General features: G+C 40.2%; 1 protein-coding gene across 18 annotated transcripts in view; it reads right to left on the minus strand.

Moving 5' to 3' along the window:
• Nucleotides 1-17,928, minus strand: part of PPHLN1 (periphilin 1) — a 121,194-nt gene that overhangs the window by 44,306 nt on the left and 58,960 nt on the right. For all 18 annotated transcript variants that reach the window (XM_039505593.1, XM_039505667.1, XM_039505677.1 and 15 more), the window contains 3 exons: nucleotides 11,470-11,552; nucleotides 4,956-5,075; nucleotides 1,239-1,379 (listed from right to left, as the gene is read on the minus strand). In XM_039505593.1, coding sequence (XP_039361527.1) covers nucleotides 1,239-1,379; nucleotides 4,956-5,075; nucleotides 11,470-11,552 — 344 coding nt within the window. The remainder of the gene's footprint in view (nucleotides 1-1,238; nucleotides 1,380-4,955; nucleotides 5,076-11,469; nucleotides 11,553-17,928) is intronic.

Here is a 17,928-nt window from a genome sequence, read left to right on the forward strand (position 1 = left end):
TGACTGACAGGGAAGATATTGGTCCTTTGTGTGCCAATTCAGTAGACACAAAGTGTACTAACATCAGCTTAGTAGGCCAAACAATAAGACAATAAGATGAAGCCTACTAGAAATCCAGGTGGAAAATGATGACTTAACTATGCTCTCTAAAGGCCTAGGGAAAAGATCAGAGAGATGTTTTACAATGTTACCAATTAAGCACTGTGAGAAGGATTGTTTGTCCATCTTTTCTATCCCTCACAGGGCGACTGTGCCAGCACACTAAAGCAGAGCAAATCTGAAGCAGACCCAAAATTCTAAAGTATTGACTGTAGCTCTCTAAGTTGGGCATAAATACTTAAATTCAGCTGTACTTGAAACTCTTGCTTTAACATTAACGGAGACATGGAAATACTAACACTTCATCTAACCTTTCCAGACAAATGAAAACTGATGGGCTGATCTGCATCTTTTCCTCAACAAAGAAGTGGCTGAGCATCATAAGCAATGGGTAGAACAAGGACTAGCCATCACTAATAAGAAAAGGAGCCAATAGTGGAGCAAAACAATATGTCTTGATAGACATTTTTCTCCCCCACCCAGCTATAAAATATTGCAGCCAAAGCAAAATCTAAACCTATTAACACTTAGTTATCTTCAGATGAAGACAAAACTGCTTTGAGATTCAAATGTAACATTTTAAAAAAGAGACTCAATGGTTAGCAGTCGAAACTCACATTTTTAAACATTAAATCTTATAGAAAACGACAATGAAAAAATAGTTTCTGATCACTTGATCTAATGTAAACCTATGACTAAATTAGTAATAATATATTAAATGCTCTGAATATATAACATTTGAATATGAAATAACTCATCAAGAAGGAGCCATTTTCTTAGCTTCATTTTGTTTATTGAGACAGGAAGTCAAGAGCTGTATACAAAGACATGGGAAAGGGAAGACATTTTCTGTGTTTTTAAGGTAGGTCTTGGGTTTTTTTCAGGGAGATATGTTATATGATATAGATACGAACACTTCCTTCCACTTCCAAAAAAATCTGAGTAAATATTTTTTGTAACTATGTAAAGAAATATTAAAATCACTGAAGTTTTCTATAAAGAAATGAGGAAATATTTGGCAAAAATGTAATATTCTGCCTTAAGCGGGTGGAGGGGGGAAAATGCTATATATATTTCTAGCCACCTACAAAAGTCTCAACAAACCATCATATTGCCAACAAGGAAGCTAAAATACTCACCTGTTCAATCTCTTTGGTTTTTGTTGCAATTGCTTTTGAGCGGCCGAGAAGCTGGTTGTCTTCATATAATTCTGTACTATCTGTTATATTTGTCTCTGTTTCTTCTGTCCGTTCAACATATAATGGAGCTGAGGACCCCGCCTTAAAAAAACCATAACTAATATTAACATTTTTGCTCTAGCTTCATTAAGTTCTATTTGATACAATTACTCAAGTACCATTTCACTCTTTTTCAGAAATCTCTCAGTACAAAATTTTTACCACAGAAATTTGAAAATTACACTTATGGATATGACATCAACAAATAGTTAATTTATGAAAAATTACACTTTTAGTGAAATTCAAAAATGCTCTGTGAATCAGTCCCTTGATCATGCTGGACATCCATATCAGAATCATTTATTTGCCCTTTGTCTTTTAAAGAAGTTGGAGAGATGATACTGATAATGACAGCAAAGTCAAAACTAGAAATCAACAATGAGGTGTGTGGTGAATCTGCTACAGGCCACCAGACAGGATTACAGGATTGAAAACTCCATGGAAGAACTCTTGTGGCATTCAAATGTACAGGAGAAATATTGATAGGGGGATTTAACTACCTAGATATCTGTTGAGTAACAAATAAAAACATGCACCAGAGGATTCCTAAATTAATTAGAAGTTGACTTATGAAAGTACTAACAATGTGCATGGAGATGTCAAAGACAGAAAATATAAACTGTTCATGACCCATGGAGTTTAGACGCCAACTAGAAAAAGCCATCTAAATTTACTCTGTGCTGATAGGAAGGAAATGATTGAGAATGTGAGGATAACAGGGAAGCTGAGAAATAATGACTACAAGGTACTTGAATGCACCATCATATAGAAATAGGTTCACAGAACAGTATCGTTAAAGTGTGTTTAGATTTTATAAATGTAAAATTGATGAAGAAATCTAGTAAGGCCTGACAGAAGTACTGTCCATTGTAGGGGACGACTGGGTAATAATAAGACATCATAATTAAGAGGAAGAACACAAGAAAAAGAAACAGCTAGCATAGTCCTGAGGGCCTGTTGAAAACTCTTGAGACAATATAGATAATTTAAAAAGCACAATAAATATTGTTACTGTATTAAATCTTGTAATGCTGTCTCCCATTCATTTGAAAGGGAGTTAAGCATGCTAAAAAAAGGTTAATTCAAATAAAAATAGTTCAAACAACATTAAGAACCAGACCAAAAAAAATTGACATTAGGAAAAATCTAAAGCAGCCATTATGTTTATAGCTCATTTTGTTGTGCCCAGGTACTGCGGCACAAAATGTTAGCCAATATTTTGAAAAGGGAACAAACACAGCCCTGGCTTGGAAAATTTCTTCAATACCTCATAGTCAGAGAACTAAACCTATAAACCCTGGTGAAAAGTACCCATGCTGCGATACCTCCCCTCAAAGCCTCAGCCCAACCCCAACCCTCCCATCTATTTAACTTTCATTCCCACATTTTCATTTCCCAAACCAATAGATCAACTCTGTCTCCTGCAAAATTCTATCCTAAGTAAAACAAATTCCTGGCTCCCCCCACACCCCAATTCTCTCTCTTTCTGCTTTACAGAGCTGATGCACAGAAAGGCCTTGGCTTCGCAGCAGTTCTCCAGTGTGCCACTCTGTTTCTTCTTCTTCTCACTCTTCCCTCCCCTCCTCTTAGAAAAAATGTCTGTCATTTTGTTTTCTTCCAAGAACGGCAGCTTCTGCTGGTCTCTTCCCTGCTTCCCCTCTTGTTGAAAGAGCTGTAACACTTGGATCACTCTGCTGCTCCTTTCCTGGAGGGGAACGATGGCTCATATTGTACACTATGCAAATACTCAGATACTATAGTGCTAGGCACGGCCTTAAACCCTAGACAGATGTAAACTTTGACTCAATCAGTTGAGTTTTGGAGACATTATATCTGACTTACAGTACTGTACTATACTATTCCATGGATCATTATTAAAATGAAATTTTATCTTCAGAATAAACAATGTTAGGAACAAGAAATTGCTATCCAGTGACCAGTAGCTCGACATTAATTGGTTTATCTGGAGGCCTAGATTTATTTTGTGATAGGGGCATTATATTTGGTATGGGGGGGAAGGGCAAGGGGGCTAGAAGAACTAGCATAAAGGTGCCTTCAGTCCCAAGAAGTGTTGGGGAGATGGGAGAGCAGAGGCAAAGGGGCAGCACAGCTTGTGGCCCCAACATATTTCAATCTGCCAAATAGGCTTAGTTCTGGGGCTAGTAGGTATTGTAATGTAACTTCTCCTGCCCTGTATACATGCATACACACAAGCACTCTCTTTACAAACCTTTGTGAACATTGCTATTTCACTAAAGTAGTACTAGGTAAGAGAGGCAGAACTGTGGCATGTTTTGCTCTGTACTTCCTGGAGATGCACTGAGTTAGCTTCAGGATCTGCTAAGTCTTCCACATGGTCCAGTACAAAACATCCACAATTTTACAAACAACATTCTAAATAATAAATATAAAACACACACTTAATATAGTAATCATTTCTGTGTCAGAAGAAAGATTAAGTTCATCATAATAATGACAATAACTACAAGGGAAAAGGATTATTCTTTCAATCTAATTCTTTTTAATGCCAGAAGTATGAGAACCACAAGAAGAGTATTTCAAGAAACCATACACAGACTATTTTGTTATTTCCAAATTATTTAAACATACATGTAACACACACATATACAACTATATATTTACACAAAAGGACTCATCTGAATTTAACATTCTGAGCAGAAGTTTCCTACGTAGGAAAGAACCAAATTATACGTAGAACTTTATATAAACAGTAAGTGCTACTTTATTTTTCTCTAAAATGACTAACTGAAGAATCTAATTCATTCATATTAATTACTGGAAAACCTACTGCAAATTATCAAATTTTGCCTCTCAAAATTCCCTTGAATCATAGAATTATAGAATATTAGAGTTGGAAGAGACCTCAGGAGGTCATATAGACCAATCCCCTGCTCAAAGCAGGACCAAAACCAACTAAATCATCCCAGCCAGGGCTTTGTCAAGCCGGGCCTCAAAAACCTCTAAGGATGGAGATTCCACCACCTCCCTAGATAACCCATTCCAGTGCTTCACCACTCTCCTAGTCAAATAGTGTTTCCTAATATCCAACCTAGACCTCCCCCACTGCAACTTGAGACCACTGCTTCTTTTTTTGTCATCTGCCATTATTGAGAACAGCCTAGCTTCATCGCCTTTGAAGCCATTGAAGGCTGCTATCAAATCCCCCCTCACTCTTCTCTTCTGCAGACTAAATAACCCCAGTTCCCCCAGCCTCTCCTCAGAAGTCATGTGCCCCAGCCCCCTGATCATTTTGTTGCTTGCTCATTTAGGACCCAATCCTGCAAGGAGCTTAAATGAGAGAGCAGGGGTCTGTCAGCACAGGGCTTCCTGCAGGTTTGGAGTCTTTTAGTTCAATGTATCCATTTTAGTTCAATGTTTAGTTCTATGCTAACAAACTATGTGAATTTTTCAAAAATAATTAAATCTCAGAAACACAAGATCTCACTACAGCATCCTCCTATTAAATATTTTCTGAGAGGTGGAGCTCTACTATCAACTCTTTGCTGAATTGCATATTTCATAAATCATAAAGTGCAGATAAGCAAAATGTTAGAGTCGCAATATTTTAAAATAAATATATGAATGTATCAGTCTTACATCATATTCAGTAATTTCAGGTAAATTGCTTTCATCGGCCTTCTCTGATTTTTCAGCTGCCCATTTGCTTGCAGCTTCTGCAAGTTCCTTTTCAGACAGCCTGCTGCTTTTATCCAAGACCTGTACAAAAAAATGAATGTTACAGGTTAGATTTAATATAAAAATACCTTGAAAAGTTCAAAAAAGCAATTATTCAGAATCAGAAACAATATTTTCAAAATGGGAAATAAACCGAGGAAGTCATGTTTGTCTACTGGACTAAGAATTAGAAAAATCCCCAAACCAAGGAACATGCATTTTACTAAACTAAAAAAAGGGCAAACTTTTCAGACTTACTTTTATTAAGGTCAAGGAAAACTAGGCAAGGTTATGTAGCAGAGATAATGGAAAAGTGTTGACTTAAGACTTTGGAATTAAGTAAAAAAGATAAAGAGATCAAAGGGAAGCGATGTGAAAATATACAAAAAGGAGAAGTTAGAGCAAATGTAAGATTGGTTTAATAGCTCTGTCTGGTTTGCAAGGATAAAAGGCTATAAACAAATCTAAATACAAATAAAGGATAAGTACTGTATACAATACACAAAGGAATCTAAGTTAGTTTGTCTTTTTCATCAACAGAAGTTGATTCAATAAAAGATACCATCTCATTCACCTTGCCTCTAAGTTAATTATAGCAATCAGGAGACTATTCTGTAAATTATTTAAGTCATCAGAAAACTGCCTTCATTAAGACCACTAATTTTTTGAGGTGAAAAGGTGAATAATGTAAAATACAAGTTACCCATGTTTTGGGGTCTTTTTAATCTACCTTTTCAAATGGAAATGCTCACATCAATAGTGTTTTAGAAATGGTCTCCCACTAAGTGCATGACCTTGATTGTTTTGTTATTGAGAGTGGTATCCATTACAAACATCCATGTACAAAGGAAACACCCAGTAAGAAACAGATAGCTCCTCAGATCTTGCTTCAACCTGGTGTATATTTTATGTACATATTATTTACAGAAGTGGGTTCATCTAAGACTCTGGGTGTATGTATAATTATGTTTTAAAAAAACTACACTACCAATTAAGACTGAAGTCCAAAAATGGTAAGAGTTTTCTAGATTCTCTGAAGTTTTGCCACCACTCCCACTGCTATTCATCTTGTCTCACTCTTAAAAAAACCCCAAAACAACCAAACTGTGAAAACAAGTGTGCCTTACACCATGACTTGAAGGTCAATAAATTTAGAATCTGACAAAATGGTTGGCAAAGCAAATTCTACAATGAGGACCCACAATAAGACTACATCTCCAGACTCCTCGTGATTACACCCACAGACTCAATTCTCAACTCCATGGTATCACACAGAAATAGAATTGCTCTCTGAAGTTAAAAGGATCAAATCCCTGTTAGGCTTTACAAATTAAAGTTAGCACCTTTGGTTGAACTCAGAAAAGAACTGGAAACTACTGTGGATCATGGAGTACTGGTGCAGTGTTCTCTCTTTTGTAAGTAATCTTTACAGAAGTCAGGAGGCATTGCAAAGAGAGAGAAGTCTGAGGTGCATGGGAAGGGAGGTGATAGATCTCCTCCTCCTCCTCCCCTAGCACACTAGCTCACAAAGTGAGCAGCCCAATCCATTTTTCCCAGCTGCTCAAAGCTTCTTGCACATACCCAGGAGCAAACATCCAATCTTTCCAAGATGCTCAATTTTTCTATATTCTTTTTTTGTAGGAAAGAACAATTTCAACCTGACTCCTCCTCAGTCTTCAAAAACATCCTGTACCATAGCTCCATTACAATCTCCTCCCTTTCCTTGATTGAAGTCCTTGACAGTATTTTAAAATAAAATTTTACCCTTGTATTTGTCAATGATAGCCAGCTCTGCGGGATATGAAGATAAATTCAGATTCACACTATTTATATCATTTCAACAACCCACAAACAGGAATCCATAGGATATCAATATCCATGGATTACAGCAAAGAGAACAGGGCTCAAAGATATGCAATTTAATTCTTATAAATCATAAGTAAGGCTACCATTATGTCACAAAGGTCACGAAAGTCACGGAATCTGTGATTTCCTGTGACCTGTGTGACACTGGGGGCCCCCCATAGCTGACCAGTCGCCCTATCATGTGAAAAAAATGTTATCTGACTGAATGTGCTACTTAGGGTGTACGGAGCTTGCTCACACGAACTGAGCATGCTCAGTAACATCCGCTGAAGCCAGCAGTGGGGGACCCTGGCAGCAGCTCAGCCTCCGTGGGGGATCCCTGCAACTGACTGGCTGCCAGCGCTGGCGGGGACCCCTGAGCTCCCCAGCTGCCACTGCTGGCAGGGCCCCCCCTTGCAGCTGCTCAGCCGCTGCAAGCAGCCAGTCCCTGCAGCTCCTAGCTGCTGCAGGAAGAGGAGGGGCAGGTATGTTTTTAGTCACAGCTTCCGTGATTTTTTGTTTCTTGCCAGTGACCTGTCCATGATTTTAACTAAAAATATCCATGACAAAACCGTAGCCTTAATCAAAACTCAATAAATGTATATATAAAGAAATCGTCAGTACACTAAGTGTAACACAAAAGTAAAAAGATCCAAGGAGGATTAAGTTAAAGTGAACTACATTTAAAACCATTTTCCTTTTGAATGAAAGCATCCACACAGGGTTTAATATGCTATAACTTATATTTATTGACTAATCACCTTAACTGTCCAAAAAACTTTCCGCATGTAGAGAAGCCTTCAGTGCGAGTTGCCATTTAATTGATACTTTCCCAACACAAGTCAAGTTTCCTAATAAAAACAGTACTTAGATACTATTTTATAATTAGAAAAGAATGTAAAGCACAAATCTGCCAAGTTCTTATAAGAAGTTCTAATTCAAGAGCTGTGAATATTGCCAAACTTTCTTTTTTAAGTATGCAAAATAAAACTCTAAAGTCATTTCTCAAACAGGCTGCATAATTTAAAAAAAATAAACCTGTTTTGTTACAGAAATAGATTTCACAGCCTAGTTGCTATAGACTTGTTATAAGAGGATGGCAACACAGGTGTAAACAATGCCCTATTCCACAGGCCCAGCTAATGCTGAGGGTAAGTGGAAACCCAAGCTAAGATGTTATTTTTGGGGAGGCAAATTAGCTACAGAGGTGGCAAATTTATCATCTAAAAGAAGTCTTAAGTCCATTTTTGTTAGCTTAAACAGAGCTCTATATATCTTGCCATATACTTATACTGTAAAATCTTTGGGGTAGGGATGGTCTTTTTCTTATGTCTATATAGAGTCTAGTATAATGGGGTCCTGAGCACTACCACAATACAGAGAACAAATACACTATCCCCACCTGTCCCTACAGGCCCAGTTTTAAAAATAATATGCTAAAGAAATTATATATAAATATGCATACATGCTGATATGCACATGTACATAAATAAACAATATAAAACTATATAGCCAAAAATAAGGCAGTAAGTCAAACAGCATTTAGGTGGTGTGTTGGAAGCACAATTTAGTTTTTTAAACAATGAACTATAAGACCTAGCTTTTGAATTATTTTCCATTTGCCGTCTTATACCACAATTTTAACAGAATTTTGCAATTAACCATTTGTAACTGCATCAAACTAAATTTATACAAGATTTAAACTAGTTCAGGGGTCGGCAACCTTTCAGAAGTGATGTGCCGAGTCTTCATTTATTCACTCTAATTTAAGGTTTCGCGTGCCGGTCATACATTTTAATGTTTTTTAGAAGGTCTCTCTCTACAAGTCTATATATTATATAACTAAACTAGTGTTGTATTGTAAAATAAACAAGGTTTTCAAAATGTTTAAGCAGCTTCATTTAAAATTAAATTAAAATGTTGATCTTACGCTGCCGGCCCGCTCAGCCCGCTGCTGGTCTGGGGTTCTGTTCACCTAGGCCGGCACTGGGCTGAGTGGGGCCTGCAGCCAGGACCCCAGCTGGGAAGGGTCCAGAATCCCAGACCGGCAGCAGGCTGTGCGGGGCCAGCAGCCGGGACCCCAGACCCCAGACCGGCAGTGGGCTGAGCGGCTCATCCCACTGCTGCTCAGGAGTTCCATCTGCTGGCTCCTGCCAGCTGGGATGCCAGCTGCCAGACTCGCTCACCCCGCTGCCGGTCTGGGGTCCCGGCCCTGCCCACATACAGTGGGTACCTACCTTCTTCCTGGTTCTGGCCCATTCTCTTCCTCTCTCTGCACTGAGCTGAGGGTGGGAATGGCCCGAGCACAGGGCTGGAGGTGAAGGGTCTGGCCAGGAGCTAGAATGAGAGAGGGGGCTCAGGGTTGGGGCAGGAGGTTTGGGTTGGGAGCACTTACCTGGGCAGCTCCCATTTGATGTTAGGGGTGCAGGTGGGAATGTGAGGGGGGGTGCAGGAGCTCCTGTTTGGTGCTCAGCGTGGGGGTGGGAATGTGCAGGGTGCATGTGATGTGGGGGGGCTGGGGATGTGGAGGGTGCAAGAGTCAGGGCAGAGGGCTGGGGGCACGTGAGGGGGTGCAGGTGTCAGGGGAGGGGGGGCTGGGTATGTGTGGGGATGCCAGAGTCAAGGCTGGGGTCATGGTGGGAGGGGGTGAAGGAGTCAACAGATGGCTGGGTGGTACAGGGCTCAGGGCAGGGGCCTGGAAGTGTGTGTGGGAGGGCAGGGCTCAGGGTAGAGGGCTGGGTGACTGCCCCCCCCAAGCCCCCCCCCCGCTCCTTGTCCCGACTACTCCCTCCTGGGACCCCACCCCCTATCTAAGCCTCCCTGCCCCTTGTCCCCTGACTGCCCCCCAGGACCCTACCCCCTACCTGTCCCCTGACTGCCCCGACCCTTATCCACACCCCCGCACCCCAAGACAGACCCCGGACTCCCATGCCTATCTAACCGCTCCCGCCCCTGACAGGACCCCAGAACTCTGGACCCATACAACTCCCCCACTCCCTGCCTGCTCCAACCCCTCTCCACACCCCTACCTCCTGACATCCCCACGAACTCCCGACTCATCCAACCCCCACCCAGCTCCTTGTCCCCTGACCACCCCCTCCAGAGACCCCCCTCACCTATCTCCCCCTCCAGGACCCTCCTTGCTCCCTGCCCCTGACCCCTATCCACCCCCCACCCCCTAACAGACTCCGGGACTCCCATGCCCCATCCAACCCCCGCCTCCCTGACTGCCCCGCCAAAGACCCCCACCTCTAACCACCCCACCCAGGATCCCACCCTATCCAACACCCCTGCTCCCTGTCCCCACCCCTTATCCAACCCCTAAATCCCCCCCCCGGCCCCCTTACCATGAGGCTCCCCACTCATCCAGAGCCCTGCCGCCGCGTGGGCAGCGCTCTGAGGGGTGGGGCGGCGGCACAACTTCAGATGAGCGGGGAGCGTCTTTCCCTCCTCACAGAGCCAAACGCTGCCCCGCTGGAGCGCACAGCCCCAGCCCCCAGAGCACTGCGCGCGCGGCAGCAGCACTCCAGGGGAAGGCGGGGGAGGGGCTGGCGGCCCAGAGCGCCGACCCAGGAGCGCGGACCCTGCGGCTTGCCGCTTCGGCAGGATTTTTAATGGCACACTGGAGTCTCGGCAGGCCCCAGCGTGCCATTAAAAATTGGCTTGCGTGCCATCTTTGGCACGTGTGCCATAGGTTGCCAACCCCTGAACTAGTTTAAGTGTGTCCATAAAACAAAAAAAAAACACCTGATTTTAGCTAAACCTGTGCAAATTTTGGGTATTAAAAAGTCTGTATCTCAGTTTCCACGTCTGTAATGTTCAGAGACTAAGGCTATGTCTACACTGGCAATTGAATGACAAAACTTTTGCCTTTCAGAGTGTTAAAGCCCCCCTCCCCTGAAAGACAAAAGTTTTGCCGCAAAAAGTGCCAGTGTGAACAGCGCTTTCCTGCCAACAATGCAAATACCGCTCTTGGGGGTGGAAGTTTTTTGTTGGCAGGAGAGCCAACAAACAGCGGCTACACCGCGCGTCTTTTAGCAGCACAGCCCTGTCGCTAAAAGCTGTGTAGTGCAGATGTTGCCTATCACTCACATATCCCGGAGGGGTGTTGAGAATTAGTTAATGTTAGCACACCAGTTTGAAAATCATAAAGAACTGCATAAATGTAAAGGATTGGCAGAGCACTGCAGAAGTCTGATCAGTCCTTTCAATTAACTGTTTTCGCCTTTCACATCTTTTTTCAAAAACACTAATTAGTCTTTCGCTCAGGATTTCCATGGTTTTTAGTATTTCAAGGGAAAGTTTTCCTAACTGTTTGTCTAAAAAAGAGAACTCAGAAGCTGTGTTGGTACACTGCACTAGCTGTGGGGGATGCCATTTTCTTTAAGATCCTGTTCACTCTAAATATCATGTCCACATTTCTTCTTACTCCAGAAGAAGCCATTGAAATACAATGAAACATTCTTCTTGCTTAGTGGCAAAACACACTGCCTCTGACTGTCAAGCAAGAAGATAGGAATCTGAATTTAACTTGGATCTTCTCATGGGTAGTACCACTATTAAAAACAAAAACAACAGAAACATAGTTCACCTTTGAAGAGGGTACTGCTGTGGAACCTGATGGGGATGTATCTCTTGACGTTTTCAGTGACTGAGCAGAAGGTCTCTCTTTACCTATAAAAAAGAACAGTTAAAATTTTATTCAAGTTGTGTCCTCCCACCCCCCCTCCCCCCCACAGGAGTGTGCGCACCTTGCAAAACTGTAATGAAAATTCACCACGCCATGCACAAAACCTATCTCCTCATCCTTTGATGATGATAATAATCTAATAATATTCTACTTGCTTATCAAAAATAAAACTGTCTCTGGCTAAGAAGATGAATAGTAGCATTTTATAAGGCTGATATTTGTCCTTAGAAAGCCTGTTTTTCTTATTTCCATTGTTTAACTGGAAGAATATTTCAGTTTGAGATTGTTGGAGATTGTTCTATATTCCTATAAGAAGTGAAATGAGGAATTCTACATCTTTTCAGTGTTAAACATCGTGGTCAGTCACCAATCATAGGACCAAAACCAAAGCTTGGGAAACTGGGTATTCACAAGGGTAGGTTTAGCAGTATAATAGGAAATCCAGCAAAGCAATAAACCCACAAAGTCCAAATGACAGGTAGGGATCTCTTTTTAGCATCAGGGTCTTACTTCTCAATGTTCATGCCAACAAAATTAAAACAGGAACAACTAGAAGCTACTGTTCAAAATGCAGTCATGAATAACCTTGTCAAATGTCCGTTATGGGAAGCCTGCAGCAGCAGAATACTTGGCAAAAAATTAGAAAGAGAAATCAATTGAAAGTAACCTTCATTTATTAAATATTTTAAACCCCCCCGATGTGGATTACTTTAACAAAACTAATGACAACTAAATAAGTCTGTAATTGAAATACCCAAGTAATGTTACGTAGCACAATGGATCATGTCTAGTGAGCTATTTACTTTGTATGTTGCAAGATGATGTAAATTAAGAATGCACCCACCATTGTGCATTTTTAAATACCAATATCTAAAAGAATTAAGAAACTGAAATGTAAATAAATATATATTTTAAATAGATCTGGAATGTTAAAAAAAGAAACCTTTGTAAGTTTCCCCTTTTCTCTCTCCACAGATTTTCAGGCTACTCTGGCTACAAAGGATAGAATTTAACATCAACCTAACTGGTTGAGGAAAAGGGAAGACCAAACAAGCAAGTGACAGCTGCTCCCCAACTGCAACAAGACACAAAAAGCAGCTGCCTTAGCAGTTTCATATTTTATCTGATCATTCAGTATAGCCCTTCAAGATACCCTCCATACTTGTCCATACAGTAGAAACTGTTTATCTTGTCTGTACTATCTTACACTCAACGACAATGGCCATCACCTCCTTTTTGCTAATATAACTACTTTATTACTTTTCTCAGGTCAAAACAATAGCCTACTGTACCTCTCAACTATACCTAACTGAGGCAAGTAATTTTTTTATACATATATTTAACTTTGTTCCACAAGAAGGCCCTGATCCTGCAAGCTGCTCCAAGTGGATAGGCACCCTCTACCCATGTGTAGACCCACTAAAGTCAACAGGGCAATGTGAGTACAGGTACCCACCCATGTGGAGAAGCTTGCAGGTGGGAGGGGCCACATTGGTGCAGTCTATTACTGTAAGTTATGGACATTATAAGTGAAGACTATGAAATTTTACCTACCAAGCTCCTCAAGGCAGAGTATCTTTGCGGAACACATCACCAGTGCTAAAATAATAAACAATCCCCCACCTCACAAAAGGTCCCCCCATGTTTGTTTTATTCCTCATTTGAGGGGAGGGGGTTGCTCATATTTGAAATACAAGGCGGTCACATCTAGCCATTGCTGACTAGAGAGCTATCCAAACTACACCTTTGACATAAAGATTTAGATCCTTCTAGTTCTTGTCATAATATATCACTAGTCTTTCCTTTCTTTATTTGACCATGACTCTCTTCATGTCTAAATGACAAAGTTATGTTTTATTATGTTTGCATACAGAAATCAAACATGCTTTTCATAATCTGCATCCCGAGGCATTCAGAGCACACAACTAGCTGGCCTTTTAGACCACACAGAATATTAACAACTTTATTTGATATAATTTGATATAATATCTTTCATGCCAATGAATCAAAAATGTTTTACAGATTTCACAATGGTTCCAAAAATATATATATTATTGAGGGACCAGACAGAAAAATTATTTAAGTTAGAATGAAATAGCTGGAGAGTCAATGAGGATGAGTCGTAAAACAGCTAATACAGACAGATATACCAAAGGAAACTGTTCTCACACCAAATGGTGAGTCTTTGGACCAAACTGAAAGGAGGAAACACTAGATGAATGGAAGGAGAAGGAAATGTAGGAGGGAGGAGGATATTATGGTGGTCTTTAACAGGTGTGACAGAAATTAAAGACACGGAAGGCAGTTTTTAATGCTACCCTGAAAAGGACAGAGGAGCCCTAAACAATTAAAGGTAAAAAGATAAAGTAAAATACATCTCTGATCAGTGCTGTTCAAGTATGTTCCAGCCCTGCTGATGGACAATTCAACTGAGCCCCCTATAGTCATTCGATTTCTCTCTCTGTAGATGAAGTCGGGGAAAGAAAGAAGATGAGCCACGGTAACTAAGGAGATTCTGGAGTTTTAGCCCCAGCCAGGGAGGGGACAAGAGGCAATGTTAGCCCCAGGGATACCCTGGGGATATTGTACGAGCCAAGAGTAGCTGGTAGTAAAGCAAGAGAAGAAAGAAGACCCTCAGCTTAATCAAAGACTGTGTTGCCAACTTTGATTTATTTTGATTTTATTGTGAGCTTCTCAACATTTTATTGCCAGTTTCATTATATTTGTTTTTTCTTAAAGTCCCAGCTTCTGGACTCATGTGACACTAGTGGCCACCAGTAATTCAAGAAATACACAGATTCTAAAGCAATGTATTTGGCAGGTCTTCATAAATAAAAACAGAAATCCAAAGGCAAATACACACAAAATTAACAAACAGATGCAACAACAACTTTGTGATTCAATTGTGAAAATATGTAACATATTAAAAAGACTATATACTGTATTAACCTCATAAATGATAGTGGTTTTAGGTCTAACTTGACACGAGTAATAGGACGTAAGACAGACCTCATTTCTCAGTGGAAACAATTGAGAAGGTGAATGGAAAATTAAGTTGTAAATAAGAGTATAACAAGTATTAGGCTAGAGTCAGTCTAGCTAAGATAAGTAGGAACTCTCTGGGACAATGGACAAGGGAAAACTGGAATGTAGAGATCAGGTTATACATGAACAGCACATGGAGAGAGCATTCTGAAAAGTAACCAAGCCAATCATTAAGCACATGATGCACTGTATAGTTAGCAATATAGAAGCTAGTAATAATAATGAATAATAATTGTGCTTACTAGTCATTCATTTCCCCCCACTGAAGAACCTTGAAAGTTGTTGAACAAATTTTAAATACAATATAAACAGAAGGAAGTATATAAGGAAAAGTTTTGCTGTGTAACTTCAGAGTTGTGATGTACCCTGCAACCACACACTGCATTTGAGCCTGGCCAGCTTGGGCATAGTGTTGCTTTATACCAAATAAAGCCACCTGGCATGACAAATTCTGGAGTCAAACTGAGTTTTGGAGAATCAAGTGGAAGAGGGTCTTGGGGGATCCCCACAGTGGTATGAAACTTGGTAAATAATTCAGATAACTAGAGAGCTAACAAAAATTAAATTTAGGAATTGTAGTGACCCCAATCATAGCAAGTACTGTAAAACTCTTTATAACTCAGAGGGCTCAACATCTTCAAAAAGACATTATGGTATATTAGTTAAATATACACACAGCCCAAAGTCCACAATATAAGCAGACATGATGATAACATGGATGTATTCAACAACAACATTATGGGATGTAAAGCTACTATAAAATTGAATTTTTCAAAGAAAAACTCAGCAATTTTAATTCTTTCACACACAAATCCCAACACCAGCAGAACTTAGTATGAACAACTTGCAGATAACTACTAAAAACTTTTATCATATAAAGCTGATGCCTTGAATTGATATTCCCAACAATAAATGCTCTGTATTTTGGCTATTTCATATACTGCTATGGTGCTCCAAGAACTGTCTGAACTTTATTTATATCTTGATTGAACTATAACTCTGGTAGGGTGTTTATCGTATATTTAAAATTTGTTCAACAGCATCCAAGGTGCTCCAGTGGGGAGATGCTTCCTTTAAGAGGTGTTATGGAGGTACTGCACTTAGCCCCATCTTCTGATGTACTGTCACTGAATCTGCCACAAGGAGCACTGTTGGCTTCAGATGCTGAAGCAACCTCTTTCCTGCTTCCACACCTGGCAGATAAAAAAAGTGGTGCAACACATCGAGTGAAAACTAATGAGGAATGGGAAGTCCAGGGATAGCTGAACTATCAGTGCAGAGTGAAGCAAGATGTGGCTGTTCACCAACAGAGTCCAAAGTACAAATCTGCTCTGAAAAGTGACCTTGTAAAAAATAACATCTTAATATTCAGCTGCCAGCATGTCGTATCTGCTCACTTCAGTTACATAAATACATTTTTACTTCTTGATACTCCTGTCAGCTGTGCGAACACATCAAAAAGTGAGAGTGCGCACTGGATTCTATTACTTCTTGTGCATGATCAGAAGTAGTATGTGCTAACTCTCAGTTACAGGGCCAAACAGTTACACCTGTGTCAACCTTAACAGAGGCAAGGTTGCTGCACATGTCACTGAGGGCTTCATCTGGCCTACAGAACCTCTTAACTGATGATGGCACTCAAGAAGGAAAAAACATGGTTTGGCTTTTAGGTGTTATGTCAAATCTGTGGACTGGTAATTAAAACATAACATGTTTTTACTTGTAAACTGAGCATATTTGGCGTGACAACATTTGACAGAAAACAAACAATGGAATCCTATAATGCCACCAATAGATGTAAATTTTCAGAGTAAATCTGCACCGTAAGCCTTGGTTCAGTCTAATATAGATGAAGACAATACCTGGGGAAAGTAAATCTTTCCAATGGTGGTGAAACCTACTATGGACTACCTCTACTGAAAACATTCAAGCTAATCAAATGAATGCACAACAAAAACTTAGTTGTGAAAAGTGAAAGTTGCTATACACGGAATACTTAACAAAACTGAAAAAGCAAAGAAATTAAAAGTTTATACATTGCTGGATGGCTTACCTTTATTGTGCCACCATCACCCACAAGCACACACTTTACTACCACCATAACTACTGTGCGTCCTACACCAAAACTTTAATTCTGCAGCAGGGATGGCAGCACCTCCTTTATGAAACTACCCCCCTTTAAACTCACCAAATGACCCTTGAATCTTTCTGTCTGCACATCCCCTTCACACATTAGAAACACCGTCAGCTGGGTGTTCAGTGAAAGTGGATGGAAAAGTTTGGTAAAAGGGATGCTAGAAAAATAATACATCACTTTTTAAAAAATACCTGCCTTCTGATTTTTGAGCCTTTAGGAAAGCTACCCACCCTGAATGTGAGAGGGATCATTACAGGTTCAAAATTCAACCTTAAATGCATAGACAAATGAGAGCATTTCCCCAATGACTTGGAGGGAACTCCACTTACTCTCTCCTATCCTCTAAGATGAAGGAGCTGCCATTCTATTTTTCTCTTAATACCCGGAAGAGGAAAACCATACTTTCTCTCCATCCTCTCCCACCACAGTACTATCCTAATTCCCTATTGATTATCCCACACCACACACACTCTAAGTTTCCATCTTTATGCCATTCTGTTTTCTGCTCCACTCACTTTCTCCCTTCCTGTTCCTCCTTAGCCTTTCATATTTGCCCTCCTTTACCCCTCAACCTCCCGTACCTCATATTCCCCTGCCCTTCAGGCTCTCTCCTGCATTCCTCCAATTCACCAGATCTACTCAACATTACTATCGCTACCAAATTCTGTGCAGACAGAAAATGTTGTTTTAACGGATACATGTTGACAATAAAACATTTCAGATCAAGATTTCAGAAAGGGCCCAAATTTAAATAGATCTTTATAAAAAAAATATACAAAAATGATTAAATCTACATAGTAAATTAAAAAGAACAAAACAACTAACACCATATGAAGTATCACATTGAAAAGCTACTTAAACAAATGTGTGCCTCATTTCAGAACCTAATTTTAACTATGAAGTCACAACCAGCAACCTAATAGATATACATAGTAGCTATAAACAGATGTGTAGTTTAGCAGAGTAATATCACTTTCTTGGCAGACAATAATTCATTAAAAATCAAAATCAAACAGAAGGTCAGAAACCCCTTTAAGTCATCTAACTCCAACTAACAGCTATACAACCGCATTTCAACAGAATTATCTATAAAGAGTTTTCAAATCAAGTGGCGCTGTCATTTACAACAATATGCAGGAAATGTGTATTTTTTGTATCCCCAATTTGCATCAGTATAG

This window comes from Mauremys reevesii, linkage group 1, assembly GCF_016161935.1.
Source record: "Mauremys reevesii isolate NIE-2019 linkage group 1, ASM1616193v1, whole genome shotgun sequence".
NCBI lineage: Eukaryota > Metazoa > Chordata > Testudines > Geoemydidae > Mauremys > Mauremys reevesii.